The sequence below is a fragment of the Platalea leucorodia genome (assembly GCF_965183815.1).
Source record: "Platalea leucorodia genome assembly, chromosome: 5".
Lineage (NCBI taxonomy): Eukaryota > Metazoa > Chordata > Aves > Pelecaniformes > Threskiornithidae > Platalea > Platalea leucorodia.
Window position 1 is genome coordinate 27,929,148 of NC_138827.1, and position 18,172 is coordinate 27,947,319.

At 39.2% G+C, this 18,172-nt stretch overlaps 1 protein-coding gene across 6 annotated transcripts in view; it reads right to left on the minus strand.

Annotated features, from left to right (window-relative positions):
- Positions 1 to 18,172, minus strand: part of OSBPL9 (oxysterol binding protein like 9) — a 64,225-nt gene that overhangs the window by 30,272 nt on the left and 15,781 nt on the right. For 5 of the 6 annotated variants that reach the window (XR_014228345.1, XM_082313696.1, XM_082313695.1 and 2 more), the window contains exon 4: positions 7,295 to 7,371. Coding sequence is in view for 5 of the 6 variants with exons in the window: in XM_082313696.1 (XP_082169822.1) it covers positions 7,295 to 7,371 (77 nt within the window). In the remaining variant the exon portion in view is untranslated. Of the gene's footprint in view, positions 1 to 4,762; positions 4,830 to 7,294; positions 7,372 to 18,172 lie in introns of those variants that run through there. The other variant, XM_082313697.1, reaches the window with a different exon arrangement.

The following is an 18,172-nucleotide window of genomic DNA, read 5'->3' on the forward strand; positions in this document are numbered from 1 at the left end:
AGCAAACAAAATCAATCAGTATTTCAAACCCAGCAGTAATTTAGAAAGAGCAGATATACAAAGTACAGATTTGCATAACAAATCCTTATTTCTTCATTATCTCGTCACCCAAAGACTCAGTAGAAGAAAAAAGGGGACCCTTTCTCTTTCTCCCCCTTTTTTCCCCTCCCCTGCCATGTAGGAAATGAGGCTTCAAAAGAAATGGGTGAGCGGAGTCAACAGAATGGCATTTAACAGCTTGTTAAACGTGTAAATTAGGAAACTGCGCATCTGAACTAGCAATCAAATTTTTATGAGAAACTTGTATTATATGCTGCTCACCTATTCATAAACTGACAAAAGAGATTGCCTGCAGATATTGCTGAACCTGCGCCCTTGGATGGCAGAGTTCAAAACTCAACTGTATTTGACCCTAGACAACCTGATCTAACATAGAAGTTGGTCTCACAATGAGAAGGGGCTTGGACCAGGTGACTTCCAGAGGTCTTCTTCAGCTGAAGTTATGCTGTGATTCTAAAATAAGTATTTTCAAATTACGAAAAAGAATAGGAACCCAGACTATTTTAGATCTTCAGAAATACACTGATTCTTTCTTATTGTCAGTACCAATCCAAAGTAATACAACCTGTTTTGCCATTGAATAACTAGATCTATCGGTAAGCACACTTTATTTCCTTCAAATAACAACTACTCTGTGTTTATGTAGGTTTTAAGGAATTAACAGTTGAAATAACCAGATGAAATAACTGCAGAAGCAAGTAATTTATATAACTTCTAGTCTGCCCACCACCTCCCAAAACAATACATTTGGTATCTGACTCCTTCCCACAAAGAAACTCGTACTAGTAACAACTCTAGAGAAAAGAGAAAAAGGTAACATAACATTCTTTCCCTCACCCCTCCCTTCCTCCCTCTCTCCCTCCTACAACTTCTGGGATGTCCCCTTCAGGACATATCAAAAGCTTAAAGACTAGACTTTACAGGACACGTGCCCATGCTGTTGTTTGTAGGTAGAAAGGAGAAAGCAGGGCCCAGCAGCACACTGACCTACCAAATTAGTGGTCTCCCAGTGTGATCTGCATGATAGCCAGTAACTTGGAGTAAGCAGACAGGATGGTTATCCTAGGAAAGGGTTGACATGCTGCTCTGGACTCGAGTAAAGAACTCTCAGGCTAGGAGTCCTGCAAAATTATTCCCTTCATACATGACCCTTTTTTTGGAAGGGGTAAACAGGAGGGCAACAACAGAATATAAACCAATTAAAAATACATATTATGAGCCGTATTCCCATTACAGAACTGCTAGCATTAAGGGAGTTCCTATGTTGTTTCCTTGTCCTCCAAATTAGAAGTCATGCATATCACTAATGCATTTGTATTCAAAACTCATCCATGCTGAGAAGTAATTCCAGCCTAATTTAAACTAGTTCTTTCAAACTAGGATGGAATGAAAAGATTGCATCATCCTTAGAAGAAGCATACCAGAAAAATTCAAATATATTACTCAAATAAAAGCATTACAGTAACGAACAGTAATGAAGGCAGAGAAACAAAGAAAAAGAGAGGCAACAGCAAAGACTTGACAAGAGCTGTCCTTGTAGAATAGCTTTACTGGGGGAGGAAAAGAGAAAGCTGTACAGAGCAGACTTTCTTATCTTTTTGAAGATACTTATGCTTCATCTAATTAGGATTACGAATCCAACTAAAAAATCCTGTGGAAGTTAGTTTAAAGAAGTGAACAAGAGTTTTGGTTTCGTTTTTTGGGCGTTTTTTGTTTGTGGTTTGGGTTTTCTTGGTTTTTTTTTACTTTTTATTTGTGGCAAAGACAACCATATTTTTTTCTCTGATAGATTTTTAAGCAATATTTAAGGCTCTGAATGTAAATGTCTCAAAATAAGTTTAAAAACAAATGTATGAGTTCTGGAAGAACTCTGGAAGAGTTCTGAACTCTTCTCTTCTTCCAGAAGAGAACTTCTGGAAGAAAAAAAAAAAAAAAAAGTATTTCTGTTTTGCAAAACACAAAATGTTTAGCAAAGACTGTGTAGCTATAGATATTATCAGGTCTTCTAGGAAAATAGAAAGAGTTCAAAAAACAGAAGCATTTACATACTAATGTAAAATTCTATCTTTAAGGCATAGGTTACAATTCTGAAACCTCACAAATACTAAGTATATCCTACATAATTTATTATGGATGTAGATAATACACACATGCTAATATGCTTATTCACTATCATAGTTACTTTGCTAGCAAAATTTGAAAAACGGCAGCATGCCTGTCAACTCTATGTCCTTCCACCAGCACTTGAAACACATCTATACTAGATATATTCTTAATCTAAAAGAACCTGTTCTTAGTTTCATGCAAGCATTCTTGACTCACAACAGAAGCAGCATTGGAAATCCAGTGGGTAACAATATAATATACTTAAGAGAAAAGTACAAGAAAGTTTTACTCTATCTTTTATTCTTGGCTGCAGCTTTAGAAAGGTCATCAAAAATCCTGGTTAACATGATATTGAGTGAACTGCTACTAGCAACACAGTTTCACAAACACTTTACACCAGCATAAGTGAACAAGAAACAAATCAGTTCCCCTGTTGTTTATTCTCACCCTTACTCTGCTCTTTCTTTTGAGTCAGCATAAACATTTACCTTGCCACATAATCAACTCAATGTGGAAACTAATCCAGGTTAAAACCAAACTCGGAAAGGAAGGGCAGCAGGAAAAGCAGTTTTAATTTGGGCCAGTTCTGAATCCAGTTCCAAATTCAGCTATTCTTGCTGCCCTGCTTCTTTCCTTTTGCTAGGAGAAACGAGACAGGACTGCTTCCAGCAGCAGTACCAACTCTTTAAGTGTTGGTGAAGCTATGGTGTAACACTTAATATTTAAGCCACTGTATCACTCTTCACAGCAACCATCCCAGATCTGCTTCTTAGAACACAGTTTTCTTACTCTACTATTTGCTACTTTTGAAGTAAACATCTTGTTTAAATTACAGAGGTATCAAGCTACAGAGCAATTTTTTTTTTTTAATTCCTTTCACTTTTACAGTGGCAAGAAACAGCCCATCCTTCTACTGACAGTAATTACAGTTCCTTTGTCTCTACAGTGAGTCGAGGCTGAAATAGTTTGGGGCATTACCTGAAGCACTTCCTGTCTGAATGGGGTTGCTGGTTGACATAAGATGCTGGTGAAGAACAAAAGAAAATCTGAGATAACTTATCACCCTCCTACCTCTGCCCAGACAAGCAAGAAATCCAAGCCACAATATACCTTCACCCCCTGCACACCCGTCCCCTTATCTCTTGTGGGTATGAAGCAACTGATGTGCTGCCACTGCAAAGCCACTGACCTAGTAGTGCCACAACAGTAAGATCTTGGGAGGGGCGCGGGGAAAAACACTGGTGGATTCAGAATGGTACTTCCAATACTATTGCACCATCTACTCTTCAAGGACTTTTCAACAAACACCACTAATACTAGAAGAACTATGGATATTCTTAGTAATGCCTTTAATATAAGAACATACAAAAACACAGCAAGCAGAACACAGTTCAGTTTCAAAATTCAGAGAAATTAGATTACAAGTGTATCTGAAATGTTTCCTCCCTGCTCTTGTTTCATTTGAATACAACATTACTAATTGTCAGCCCTCTGGACAGCTAGGATCCCTTTACTCATTCTATAGATTTATGACTCAATTCTTCCTCAGTTCCTTGACTGTAGCTCATTCTTGCAAGTTTAGGTTTGGGGGGGTGGGAGCAAGGGGGTCGGAAGGTGTGTTTAAGTGTTTCAAAAACACTCCCATTATAAAGACTGAAGGACAACACAGTAGGACATTTAGGCAAAAATAAAATTAGCAAGACTAATCAGGATAGAGAACACCCAGACACCACTTCATCTCTCCACCTCACATTAATTCCTTATCCTTTCTGATTTGGTTCACACAACACACAAACTACCCAGGTTTCAGTATGCTTTCTCACATCTAACAGATGCGTGTTTGACACCATGAAGAAAACTTAGTCTAAAGTCTGACTTTCCAAACCTGAATGCTCCAGTAACAGAACAGGGAGACTGAAAGTGGCATGAAAATCTGAAAAAAGACTCAGAAAAGATGTATCATTTTGGACAAAAACAGATGCATAAAGGTTTTATGTGACAGATAGATAACCACACGTTTCTGTTTGCAACAGAAACTAAGAAAATACCCTTACAGAAAATAATCTCCGCCACAGCACTCAAACCCCCATCCATCCCCGTTGAGCCAATAATCCTCCCAAAGAACTCATTTGACTTTATTGTCCAAATAAAAAGGAAAGCAAAAGAACATCAAGTGCATGAAGTGGCGTTTTGTTTTAAATGTTAATCGAAGCCAAGGCGTGTTTGTATACAACGGGCTCTTGTAACCGGATGAAAGCATCCCTCTAGGCACGCAGGAACTCGGCGGCGCTCCGGTAAGGAATCAAAGCCCTTCCCGGAGACTCCGCCAGACCCCTGCGCAGGAAGCCCGCGCCCGCCTTCCCCGCGGAGCCCCGCTCCCCGGGGGGCTGCCCCACGCCGATCTCTGCCGCCTGTTCCCCGGGGCTGCCCCGAGCGGCCGCCCGGGCGGGGCAGGGCAGCGGCCAGAGCCGCTCGGCCGCCGCGGGGAGGGGGCAGCGCTCGGCTTCCAGTCAGGGAGGCGCCGCGGGGCGCGCCCCAGCGGGGGCACCCGGCAGCCCCGACACCTGCCCCCCGTCCTTCCCTCCCCCGTACTCACACCGGCCATTCCTCCGGGCGGTGCGGCGAGGCGTGCGGAGCGGCGGGGCTGGCTGGCCGCCCGCCGGGCCCCGGCAGCGCCGCCTCCGGCGGGGGGAGCGGCGGCGGGGCGGGAACGGGCACCCCGCCGGCTGCGGCCACAGCCCCGCCGCTCGCATCACGAACAAGGCGGCCGCCGATTGGTGGGCGGGCGGGGCGCGCCTCTCCCCCCGGAGCACGGCGGTCAGCGGGCGGGGGCACAGCCCGGCAGCGGCCGGCCGGGGCGCGAGGGCGGGCCCAGCGCCGCGCGTCCCGTCACCGGCGCAGCAGCCGCCGTGCGGAGCGGGGGAGGCCCAACCGGGCCCGGGCCGCCCGGGGGGCGGCTTCGGGGTCACCCCGTCGAAGGCACCGCTGGCTTCAGCAGCGGCCGAGTCGAGAGCACGCTCGTGACGCCGAGCGGGACCCGGCCGGCCATCAGAACTGCGGGGTTTCTGCTGGGGGAGCCGCGCCTGCTCGGCCCCGCAGGCAGCCTCCGAACTTCAGCCCGGGCCCCACAAAGCGCCTTCGTGCCGCCTGCACCGCCCGTCGTGAGGTGAACAGCGACGGAGACCTAACTCACGAAAGACAGGTGTTCTGCAAGGCGGTTTAGTCTTGTTCCATTGTTAAATCAGTTTCTGCTCAGCAGCTCATGTCGATGAAGACGGCCAGCCTTGGCAGTTCCCGAACTGGGGCGTAAGTGAACAGTATTCCAGCTAGTCTAAAAATAAGGGCCGCAGAAACCAACGGCTTATATGACCGGCACGTTGAAGAGGTTCTTGAAAACGAATGGTGAGCACGCAACAGTGGCCCATGAGGTATTATGTTCAATGTTGAACATAAGTAAGAGGGATGAGGATATGTTTCTTAGTCATCAGTTCTAGATTTGTAATTATTCCCTCAAACATTACTAGATAAATTACTAACTTAGGTTTTTTTATCTAAATATGCCTTACTTGTTTGAAAAACGCCTGGAACACGAACAGGTTACGTAACGGGAAACAGTTCCATTATTAGCTGCAATCATGAAATTTACGTCTGCCAATAAAACTACCATCACGATTTCTAGAGAGCATGGGAGTGTACATTTTGATAAAACCGCAGTATAGTCTCATGTTTCATTTCTGTTCTCTGTATGTCCAAGCCATAAAAAGTCTTCCAGGTGGAGAAAACGGCACAGATTACTTTTACTTCATTTCAGACCCTAAATAGGACTGCTTACGTTAACCTGTTCACTTTCTCTCTCAGGGAAAGAGGCATCCCTTGGGAGGCAGCTCAGCCCTTCTAAATCCATATGTTGTCCTCCAGATAATCTCCGTCTCCTCACACCCACTGCAGAGCGGAGTTTTTCAGTCTGCGGTCAGCTACTGGGTCCAGATGGAGAGATTACTTCTAAAATATCCATGACATGTTACTAGGGATACAAAGCTGATTGTCAAACTTGAATTTTTATCCAGGGACCTGCTATCCACTCGATAATTTGTAGTGGTTTTTAATAAGTCAAAAAAGTTGAAAACCACTGTTTAGCAAGAAATTAAAATAAATTGACTGAGATAGCACAAGTGCCTAAAGTTGGATGGGATAAATTCAGGCTTGTTCTAACTCTTTAGATTGGGCAAATGTCATCTAAATCAGTCTTTATAAGGCCTCTTCTCTTTCTGTGATATTAGGGATTTTGATGTATCTTTCTTTACACAGTGTCAATTGTTAAGACCTAATTCTCTTGTCGTACTCCAAAAGCATATTAAACCTTTACTCAACACAAACAATGAATACCTTTTTTAAGATTTCTACACTGTCATCAGACACCTTCATGGTACAAATCAAGTATGAGAAAATTCCTTTCATGAAGAGTTTGGGTTTCTCTCCAAGGCAAAAATAAAGGATTAGTAAGCCTTATAGACATGTCTAGGCAAGTCTAGAACATTGCCAGAAGCTGATCTTAAAGAACTAATGCTAAGAACCGTCCTCAGTCCAACCATGTGTTTTCAGAACCAGAGAACTACCAACATGCAGCTTACACAGTGGATTCAAACATAAGCTATTTACCATTTTTGTCATCCAGACAGAGAGTCAATGCTGCCATCTCATTTTAATTTCAAAATTAGGTGGTGTACAAGCACACAACAGGCTTCCAGATGTCTCATTCTGCTTAACCCAAAAAGGACTAACTCCCAGTTTAAGAAAACAAAAAACAAAACAAAACGAACTAAAAAAAAAAAGAACTAAACGTGCAACGATCAGCCTGGAACCACCAATTAAAAATACAAGTTAATAAAAAGAAGTCATATACTGACTTTTCATGATGGTAAGACAAGAAAATAGTAACAGAAAGACTCGAACCTAATCTCAGGTACCTATACTGACGTCATACTCTATCTGACTGTGTAGACCATAGAACAGCCAGATGTTATACAAGATATGTTTGGTATTAGCATATTTGAAATGCTAATGCATTGTATTTCATTGCTTTGGAAAAAAGAAAGTAAAACAAGTTAAAAGTGGAAGTGAAACTTGCCTGAAGCTGGAGGGTATGGCGGAGAATGGTGTCCTCTAAAGCGTGAATCCACTTCTCTCTCTCATCAGCATCTCGAGCTGAAAACATATTCAAAAGACACTGTTAAATTATATGCAGGATACTAAGAGCCATAAGCAAACAGATCTGGTGTCCTCACTAAATATGGAAATTAAACCATACTATCTTTGTTAAGTCACCAAGGGCATAAATCCACAGTTGTCTTAATATCCTGTTTATTTTTCTGTGGATACAGCTCTGTAACATTATTGTGTTAATCTACTCTATGGTACTGGAGATATGTTTTAAATAATCATGCATGCAAAAATCTTTTATGCTTTGATAGAAATTTTATTCTACTAATGACTCTGTACCATATATGTCAAATAAAAAAAATTAAATCTAAACATAAGAATACGATAAATATAAGAGGAGTTCTGCATTGTTGCTGTATTTGTGATTATCTGTCCCTTCTCCGTCCTTAGGGGCATACATGAGAAGAGCATTTGCAGAGATATTCCTCACTTAATTCATTAAGTAATTTTTACATTTTCTTGGTTACAAGAAGCTGCTCAACCTGTAATAAATTATCCAGTAACTCTGCTTCGGTGTGGACATAGTAACTTTCAATAAGTTAACCTTTCAGGTATGGATTCATAAGACAGGACAAACACCAACTCTAACAGGTCACCAGTGTGAATAATGAAGCACAAAGAATAATCTGAAATGTAAACATTTTTTAAACTCAAGACAATCCTACTCTAAAACTGAATAGAACCCAAATCATATATTAATGACAACACACACAATAATATTTTCATACTTCTGCAACAGACCACCATACAGTTTTAATCAGAATCCAAGTCAGGAAGTAATGACAAAAGATGATGATTATGCCTGTTAGTTGCAGACGGTGATAGTTAAGAAAACAATAGATTAAGTGATGATTAAAGGAGGCAGTGGATGGCTTTCAGGACAAGGAAGAGAAGAGGAGCTGGAGAAGGAGGATGAAGAACAGATCAAAACAGACTAAGGACTATCATCACCTTTTTTTTCCCTTCTTTTCTCCCCCTACCCCCAGTACAGACACGCCACCTTTACTTTGCTAGTTTGAAAGTGTTCCTTGATGTGCTCTAAAAGTGTTTAAAAACTACAGAAGCAGTCAGTGGACTCCAGGTGAAGAAAGAAGAGAAAAATCCACAGTCATTAAATAGACGGTAAACAAACTGGCTCATATACAGATTTAGAATAGTTATTGACAATTGTTTCTAGTTCCTCATTCAAGTGGAAAGTATTTAAAAGAAACAGGAAGCCTGCTAAAAGCAAGGAAAGCTTAAGCGAGCTAGCACCTATTATGAATCAGAGAACCAAGATTCCTATCTGACTTATTTGTTATGGAGTTTGGAGGAAATATCTGGAAGTTATTATACTGGCATGTACTCTCCAGCCTCAAAATGCTTCGTTTTCAATGTTCCCTTTCTCACCCTTATGTTTCCATTGCTTTTATTCTTTGGAAATCTGCAGCTCAAACCCATCCATACTCAAAACCACCACAGGTCTTCCAAATAGGTTAAATAAACCCTCGTTTAGGAAATTATTTATTACTTTTTCACACATCCATTCCTATAAAGGGTATTTCATTGGCCAGAGGAAGGGATGAGGGAAGGAGAATCAGAAGACTAACTCTCTTATGCCCCCCTGCCTTTAGGAAGAGGAAGCTGTATCTAGACTTCCCAAAGAAAACCCTATCAAGAAAAACATACTGCATCGTTTACTTCAGTATATATATACTAATTATGTCAAATTAACAAAACCATCAGGAAAGAATTGACAATTTATGTGTTTCTGAGAAATATGTAAGAATGTCTTTTTAATATAGAAACTTTCTCCAAGTCTAACTGATGAGGTGGACTCACAAAGTAGTGGGGCAAAGCTTCCATTACACGCAAGGTGAAAGTAAAAGCCTAGTTTGAAATCTAGCTAGTTTTTTTTAAAATACATATTTTCCCAGTTACTACAAGTCAATCTCTATTATTTGTTCTTTTAAAATAGTAAAGTGTGATCGATTGCCACAGGAATTCTGGTAATGATACCATTGACCTGCACAAATAAAAACTACAAGTAAGGCAAAGTGACTACCCAAAGTGCTCTCATACGCACAAAGGAAGCCTGTAGGAAGAAGTTAAAGTAATTAAATGTTACTTGGAACAGCAGGTAAATAACTCTCCTGCAGGAACTGCAGCAAGTATTAAAAAGCTGGATTTTGCCATCTGTAATAGTCTCAAAAACTGATTAGAAAGAACTGCCAACTTTCAGGGGTTCCTCCTGCTAGTTCTCTGTATTTTAATTGAAAAGCTGAAGTAGGTGCTGAGGACAAGTTTATAATGCAGTGAAACTAGACAGGATGAAGGGACAGAGACCCTTGTAACTCTGCCCAGATGACTGCATTAAGCCAAATACATTTTGCAATGTGCAAATTATTTTTCTTTTCACATTATGCACCTCCTTGCACACACAAACAACCTGTTCTTTTTTCACAGCATAGCTTACACTTTAACACTAATTTCAATTACTGAATTAGTCAATTAGAATCAGATATATTTTCCTCTGACAGTAATTTTAATGCTTATTAGCTTCTTTGGTTCTGCTTACCAAGAATAGGCCCCTTTGCCTAGTCCTGACAGACATAATCAAGCTTATGCTTCTGAACAGTAAACATATAAAGTTACCTGTGTCATTAATCTATCAGCACTTCAAATGTACCAATACTTCAGCTTTTCAAATGTGTGTTCAAAGTGGCGGTGGTTAACATATTTCAATGTGTGTAAGGTTTCTTGGGTTTGTTTTCTGTTTTTCTCTGTTTTTTTAATCAACCATCTCCCAGACCCAAAGAACATCTTACTGGGGAACTGGGGTACAAGTCACTGAGGAGCTAGTAATTAATTCAAGAGATACAAAAATCCTGTGTTCAAGTTTTTTGCCCCCGATTATTTAAACTAAAAAAGGAACAATTAAGCTGCAGACCAGTGAATTAATCCTTTTATTGCAATAGACTTCCTATGACCTTCCATACTGCCAGCAAAAAGAGGTCACTGTATTAGTTAAATACCGATCTCAATATACAGTAGCCCATTAATAAAGGTTATCACATTAAGACTTGTATATGAAGCACTAACAGAACAGAGAAAGCTTACAGCAACAGGGAAGACCTGGAAACCAACCAATCAGTACTGTTCAAAAACTGAACTGACTTTCCCATGCTCATAAATTAAACTTGTGAAGCTTCTGTTCCTCCAATAGCACTTTTTACGGCTCTTTCTACCAGGGTTCAGCAGAAGGAAAAAAGCTGTATTTTTTCCTCATATACTAGACATTGCAAACTTATGGCATAGCATGATCAATCCTTAGGTAGAACACGTGAATCTCATCAACCCTGCTACTAAGACAAAGTCTTGGCCACGATAAATCCAGGAACACTGCCATGAGAAGGCTGCTTACTGCACGGAAACACACAGCATTGTAACCTTTTAAGCACTCTCTGTTCAGGACTCTGGTTTAACTTTCAGACCATCTATCATCAACAGCAGATCCTCCTGGTTCTCCTCCATACACTCTTTTAATAAAACCATGGAGAAAACAGTAGGATGCAGTTTTTAGTAAAGCAAGCTGTGAGAAAAGTTATATTAAATCTAATCAAAATGGCTGCTGTGAGATTAGGTGCAAGTAAAAGCTCTCTAATGGTAAAAGCAATTTAGAACTGAACAGCTGCCAAAAGATCACTGATGAAAAAAAAAATCAATGGGAACATTCAAAAAAAGAGATTAGCCAACACACTCACAAACAATTTATGGGAAAAACCTACACACAATGGTCAGAGATCATTATCCACCCATCTGTAGGGAAAGCTAGATATCCAAGCCGTTTTTCATTTAAAGAGGGCAACTTTGGCCAAAGAAAAAGCTCTATTATCTTTTCAGCTAAAAAGTTTGTGATGCACACTACGTAATATTCACTCTGCATCAGCGAATGCTGGAGCTTTTCTTCAGCAGGTAGGGGACAAGAACGCCTTGCTCATCAGTCCTGTGTTCCTGTCTCAAGTACCCTGAAATCACTCCAACCTTTCTCATGATTTGATCAGGCTCCATTTTAAAGTTAATTCCACATCCACCCCCCAATTCCTATGGGAAAACTACTCCAGAATTTCTTTCTGCCAACATATTTGGGATAAGGCAATTATTATCTAGTCCAAGGAATTTCACTAGTAGCTGTGCTTATATAAAAGAGGAATGGTATAGGGTCCTTCCTGACACAACATTTCTAGAAAGAGAAGAAGGGTAGGAGGAAAGAGAGAAACAAGTTACATTTTCCTAGGCTGACTCTAGAATAACAGTATTACAAAAGCCAAATAAGAAACACTGAGACATCTATATGAGAAATATCTGGCATTCAAAAAACATAAAGGTGTTAGCTCTTTATAAGCGATTCAAATGTTTTTACACTAATTAGAAAAAGAAATTAAATAGAGGAGCCCACTACACTACATGAATATCCTCTGTGGTTCTCTGTCTCAGATGGGTCAATGCAATAGTCACCTTGTTAGCTGAAATTCAAATTGTACCACAGCATCAACTATCCACAAAAATATGAATACTGTCTGCAGTTGAGAGAACAGTAACAGTCCCTGTGCTTTTCTCTATTTTAAGTGCCAGAATCATCAACTCAGTTTTTACTGCAATTTACCAGTGGACATTTGCACATGGAACCAGCTAAATCCACATGGAGCAATATATTCACTGCTGTATGCAAGAGGCTGGTATCATTAATGGCTGAAGCACCGCAAATTTACCATGATGATGTCAGTTAAGCTACTGTTACATTTTTCTAGTAGAACTAGTATTTATGAGCTAGATTACATTTGTTCCCGTATGTTTAACCTTTCACTCCTCTGTGTCTATAGCACATCCTTCAAAAGGTACCTGTATAATTTATCGTGGCATCTCAGGCATGTCTGAGACAACCACAGTGTACTTAACACAATCACAGTCCTATCTATGACTAGTTCAGAGAAGCACACTTGAAAAGTATGTAATTGCATTACAGTGAGATTTAATATGATAATAATATTTTTAAAGACGTGCATTTTTTTCGATCTGTCTGGTTGAGTTTATTCATAAGATATTTTAACATTCATTTTTTACTAAAATTTTCTGACCTCTTTCCTAGAGGAGGTACAAAGAAAGAAAAGCAATTATTTTACCAAGGAGAAAATTACAGAATGAAAAAAGTACTAAAGACAAGAATCATTGCTTCTACTGAGGAATTTCTGTAATTGAGAAAAATGTTGTTTTACAACTTGTCCCTTATCTCTGAATTTCCCAAACTGCCAAGGCAGATATGGCAGGGATTTTAAAAAGTTCTATTCCGTGAGGATAAGAAGGGAAATGAAATGCAACTACATTAAATGCTCTCAGCCTCTATTAATTTCCCAAATAGAGAATAAATTTTGTAATTTAGAGTTTCTATAATATTTACTTTGTTGTGAAGAGATTATATGTGTTTATATAACATATACCAAATGTCAAAGTACAGCATAAAACAGATTACTTTTTCTAGCCTAAGCTTGATAGCATCTAAAGATTAGATATAAACAAGTTTAACAACTCTGCTCCACGATACAGCATTTACCACTAGCATTTCTAGGTCATGCACAGCAGTACTTGGAAGACAGAATATATAAAACCTATCACCTCAGAATTAGCATACTAGTGCTTTTCTTTTTTCTGTGTGCATCTACATGGGCATCAGGATGAAAGAAAAACCTCAAGAATTAGTTAAAAAAATCACTAGATTACTTATAAATACACCATACTGTCACAAAGTGAAATGCATATTTTATTTTCATTCACTGTGACCTACTTACAGGCAGAACTCAGTAAAAAAAGTCTATTACACCCACAGAGTCAATAGAGTCAATTATGCAGTCTTCATTCTGACAAAACTTCCACTGATTTTTATGCGAAATTCCCATATTTTCTCAGCCAAGTGCAGAACTAATGTAGTATCTTTACACACAAATAACCAGATGATAGAGGTGAAATTCTGACTGTATTGAGATCGATGGGATTTTTGCCACCAATCTCAATGGAGAGAGATTTTATCAGTAGTGCCAAATAAGGTGGAAAAGTCACACATCAATGGGTTGTTCCATGGCTAAATAAATGCCTTTTTAAAGTCACTGAAGGCCTTTCAAACCATAGAAAAACATGCAAGATGAAGCAGGGGTTTCATACAAGCCTACCAAAATACTATAGTTTCATTGCTTACAAATACCCTTCTACCACATGCAGCTCCCACATCTGTCAGTAGGCTGAACATAGTTTCAGTACCTTATTTCCTCTGTATCATAATTTTGGAGTTGTCACAATCATTATCCTCCCTTCTACTAATTTTCCTCCTGATGCCATTCTCCACCCACACATATAAATCAACCCTCATTTTGCTCTGCCGGTGTTTGACCAGTCTGCTCTCCCTGTACCTACTGAAGACTCCACTGCAGTCACAAGAGAGAAAGAGAAAATCTAATCTTGTCTAAAGAAAAAGCATCAAACGGTCTCCTGTGTACAATGTATTAGTACGATTAATCTGTGATCTTGAGAAACCAACTAAACTGCTGTTTCAGTGTTACCTACGCTGAAAAGCTTTTTTAGCAAGCTTTATAAGCAGCGCATAAACATACCTTCAGGTGGAAACTTGCATGACAAAGGAAATACATCAACAAAATGCTATTAGTTCTCCCTGGGAATTCATACACAACATGTAATTTAGTAATTAAACATTTTTGAATGTGGGACAATCTGCAAGTATCTGGGTTTTCACTAGAGAATGTCAATATTTAAATATTAATAATAGTAGTAACACTAAATAATACTTTATATAGTATATTCTGTGGAAATGGCTTTCAAGCTATGTTTGCATCTAAAAGCCTTTGCAGATCACACTGAACTAGCTCAGAAACAACTAGTTTAAGGTAGAAACCATATTTTGGCTTGAACTAAAAAAAAAATAAAAACAGAAGAACAAAAATATAACCGTTTTCCTTAGCCAATAATATAGTTCTCAATTTAAGAGGTCAAACTCAAGTTTATTGCTACTTGGAATTCCTTGTTAAAACAGAAGGAAGAGAGTGTTGACCATCTCAGTATCCCTCCCCTTCTTATAGCGAGACCTTTTCTGACCATTTCTCCCCTTTCAATATGCCTTTTTCTCACACTGACAAAGCTCATCTTTCCAAAATAGTTGCCATTTATCATATATACAGTTGAGATAATAGATTCACATTGATGCCAAAAGTAACAAGCAATAAATATGCTGTTTCTTCCAGAGGAAGGAAAAAAGAAAACAACTGGACACATCACACAGATACTGTTTCAAGGTATTATTTTCTTTGCTAATCTCACATTTAACACACATTTCGAAATCTGCTACTTCAACCTCAAGGAAAGGAAAACCAAGAGGTGTTTATATACGACCATAAAAATTGAGTGCAGATAGCCCCATTATAAATGGCATACTCATGGTATGATTAGAAAATAGACACTTATAATACAGGATGCTGCGGATGCAAGAAGGAACTGCATGAAACCGTAAAAGCACAACCACGCACCATTGTCTGCGCTCTGGTCACAAGTTCCAACTGCTCAAAATATTAGTATAATACATTAATAGCAAAAAGCAGGTAGAAGGAAGAGAGAGGAAGACAGAAAAATCATACTGCAAAAGCTAAACCTAGTTTTGGTTCTCAGAGGAATTTTTGCCATTTTGCCAATCGGGAGAGGACGAGATGCAGCCCAGAACTTTGTGCAGCACAGATCTGGTCAGGATCACATAGCAGAAGTTAGTTACATTTGTATTATGAAAAGGGAGGAGGACAGGTAGCACAGCTGTGATGGAAATGTATGAAGAGACAAGCCTGGAAGTTTTACATAGCTGCTTATCCTCCTCTGCACTATAAAAGCACCCTGGAGCATAGAATAGAGGAATTCACTGTTTCAGCGTTACCAGAACCCCAGAAGGCCCTGAAAAATGTCAGCTTAGGGCAAACAGTGCGCTCACAGCAATTATAAACAACATTGAGGAAACCAGCACAGACCAAGATTTCACACCAAAATCTCTTTCTAGGCATTCTGCAGTATCAAATCAGAAAAGCTCTCAAAACTTTTGGGGAAAAGGCTGCCATTTATGAATCGTTATTTAAATTGGGTAATCTGATAGACTAAAGTGCCTCTTTATACCACAAGGGCAATCAGCTTCCTGTCATCTACTTGGTGGACAATGCTAAGGCTTTATAGAAGACTATAAATATTGACTATTTCCCCAAGTAGTGGTGAAATGCAGGTCTAAAGCCTTTATACTTAATTTTGATACTTAACACAAATACTTAAAATCTCAAATTCTGATACTGCTCAGCAACTAAGGCCTTTGTGGACCCCAGTATATCCTTAGCAATACCTGTGTCCCACATTAACAAAAATTCCCTGCTTTTATAACATTAAGGCAACCTCTTGCTGTGCATATCTCCCTCTTTTCTCAGCTGGGATGGTAGACAGTCACAAATCAAGCTAGAAACAGGGCCAGTATGGGGAAGAAGGAGAAATCTACCTTTACCAGCTGACAGCTTTCATGTAATAGGAGAATAAGATGCACAGCAACATTCATGCTTCATTTCTCAGATACTTTTGTGGCAGGAATAGGAAAGGAAAGAGAAAAGCTAAAGCAAAATCATCTCAGATCAATGCACTGGACAGCTTCCAGTCTTTCAGTCCTTTATTACACAAAACAGTGGAGACAAGACTGATTTGCCTTCCAAGGAACTGTGCTGCAGGCTGCAAAAATAAGAGCTAGGTTTTCAGGTAGGAGTTTAAAAATCTGAATTCTTGTTTCTGTATACAATGTGTGTTTAGTGAAGTATTTCAGTCCAAATAAAAGCCATTATTGCTTCAGGTTAGACAGCAATTAAAATGTCAAGAAGGCAACAATACCCTTGACAGACTATCTTGAACACCATGTTCCCACTCTTGAATTTAAGCCATGAGCATCCTAGTGAGCAGAAAGAGCAGCTAAGTGATATGAAGAAGGAAGAACTGACTTTCCAAATGGACAGAGCTTATAGCTAGGTGATGATATGAAGATGTTAAAAGAAAAAAAAAAAAAAAAAGAAAACAACAAACAAAAGACAAAACCCGCACCATGTTTGAAGGTTATGGAACATTTAGAACAGGGACGTGTATTACAGCAAGAAAAAATATATTATCAAGAAAAACCTTCCTGACAGGAAGGTACATTAGACTAAGAGTATTATCCCAAATGTCTTGCAGCAACTTGAATGGATTTTTGCATCTAATCTGAACAAACCCACGAAGGAGTGCTTTGAGATCTCCCTAATTTAGAAGCCTTAGAATCAAGCCATGAAACTGGATATACAATATGACCAAACAAGGACCAACCGGGAGATGAAATACATTACATTTAAATATATTTTTAAATTTCTGTGGACATTCTACCCCTCCCTTCCCCCTCCAGTGTGAACAGGTATCAATACAGTCGTATGTAACAATAAAGGGGAAAAATCTGCTGGGTACTCTGGCAGAGCTAAAGTTAAGCTGATAATAAAATCAAAAGATGCTGTTTTGTTTTATTGCCTGTTTTTATTCAATTCATCTTTCCTTTATACCCAGGCACTAAGTATATGGATACCATTTGATATTTATGCAGTCATCATTCAAAGCCTACATTTTCTTTGTAAAAAAACTTTTTAACTTACTAATGTTCAATACAGAGATGGCCGCTGTTGCAAACAGAATAGAGGCAGATTGTCACAGGCAGCAACAAAATATGAACTACACACTGGAAAGACTCAGAATTCCCCAAGATCTAATGACAGGCAAATCTTAGTGGAAGATGCTGGAGGTTTAGCGCTTCAGAAATTCAGATACACACACACACATATGGAAACAACATCCCCGTGAGAAGTTGATCAGACATCTTGAAATTACTTATTTGCCTTTCATCTCATTACTTACATCTCTAGAATTTTAGACAGATGTGCAATTTTCAGCAACTGACATTAAGAAATTATTAATGAATCCAGTATGCAGGTTTTCCTTCTTTTCCCAAATTCAAATTCTATCACTGCCTGTCAGCAAAATTTCACTGAGGCCAAAGAAGATTAAAGTCTTCAACAATCAGTACTTGAAGTCTGAGTACAAGAAAACATTTTTCTTCTGGAGCTTGAAAGAGAAACCATTCTACTGCAGATGGGACCCTAACTTGCATACACGTCAGCAGACCTTTGAAATCTTGGTATTTTTAAAGTTCTGTTGTTTTCCCAACTAGACTCCAGGTTGTCTGGATCCCTGGCTGTCTTTGAGAATGAAGGCAGGCAGTAAGAAGAAAGGAAAAGATTGTATCTTTTAAAAAGTTGCCATTTCTGAAGCAGTCTTCTCTTGTACAAGACTTCTTTTAAAAATGGTGAATGTATTTACAGCTATGACTATCTCGCAGAACAAAAGCTCTATCTGCATCGTGTATAAAAAAATCTTAGAAATTGTTAGGAATACTGTATGTTTTCCTGGATTATTCCCGGAATCTGTTCTACATATCCTGTGTAGCCTCAGAATACATACTGTAGTATTTCCCTTATTACCCATTCACCATTCATGACTGATAGCGACCTATATTTCACAGAAATTAAAGCCTGTGTAATACTGAATTAATTTAATATAATGCACAAATATTTTATATATATATATGACATAAAGGTTGCATGAGGTGAGAATACATTTACAATGACCGTAAGAACTACAGATATAGTTCCACAGAGCT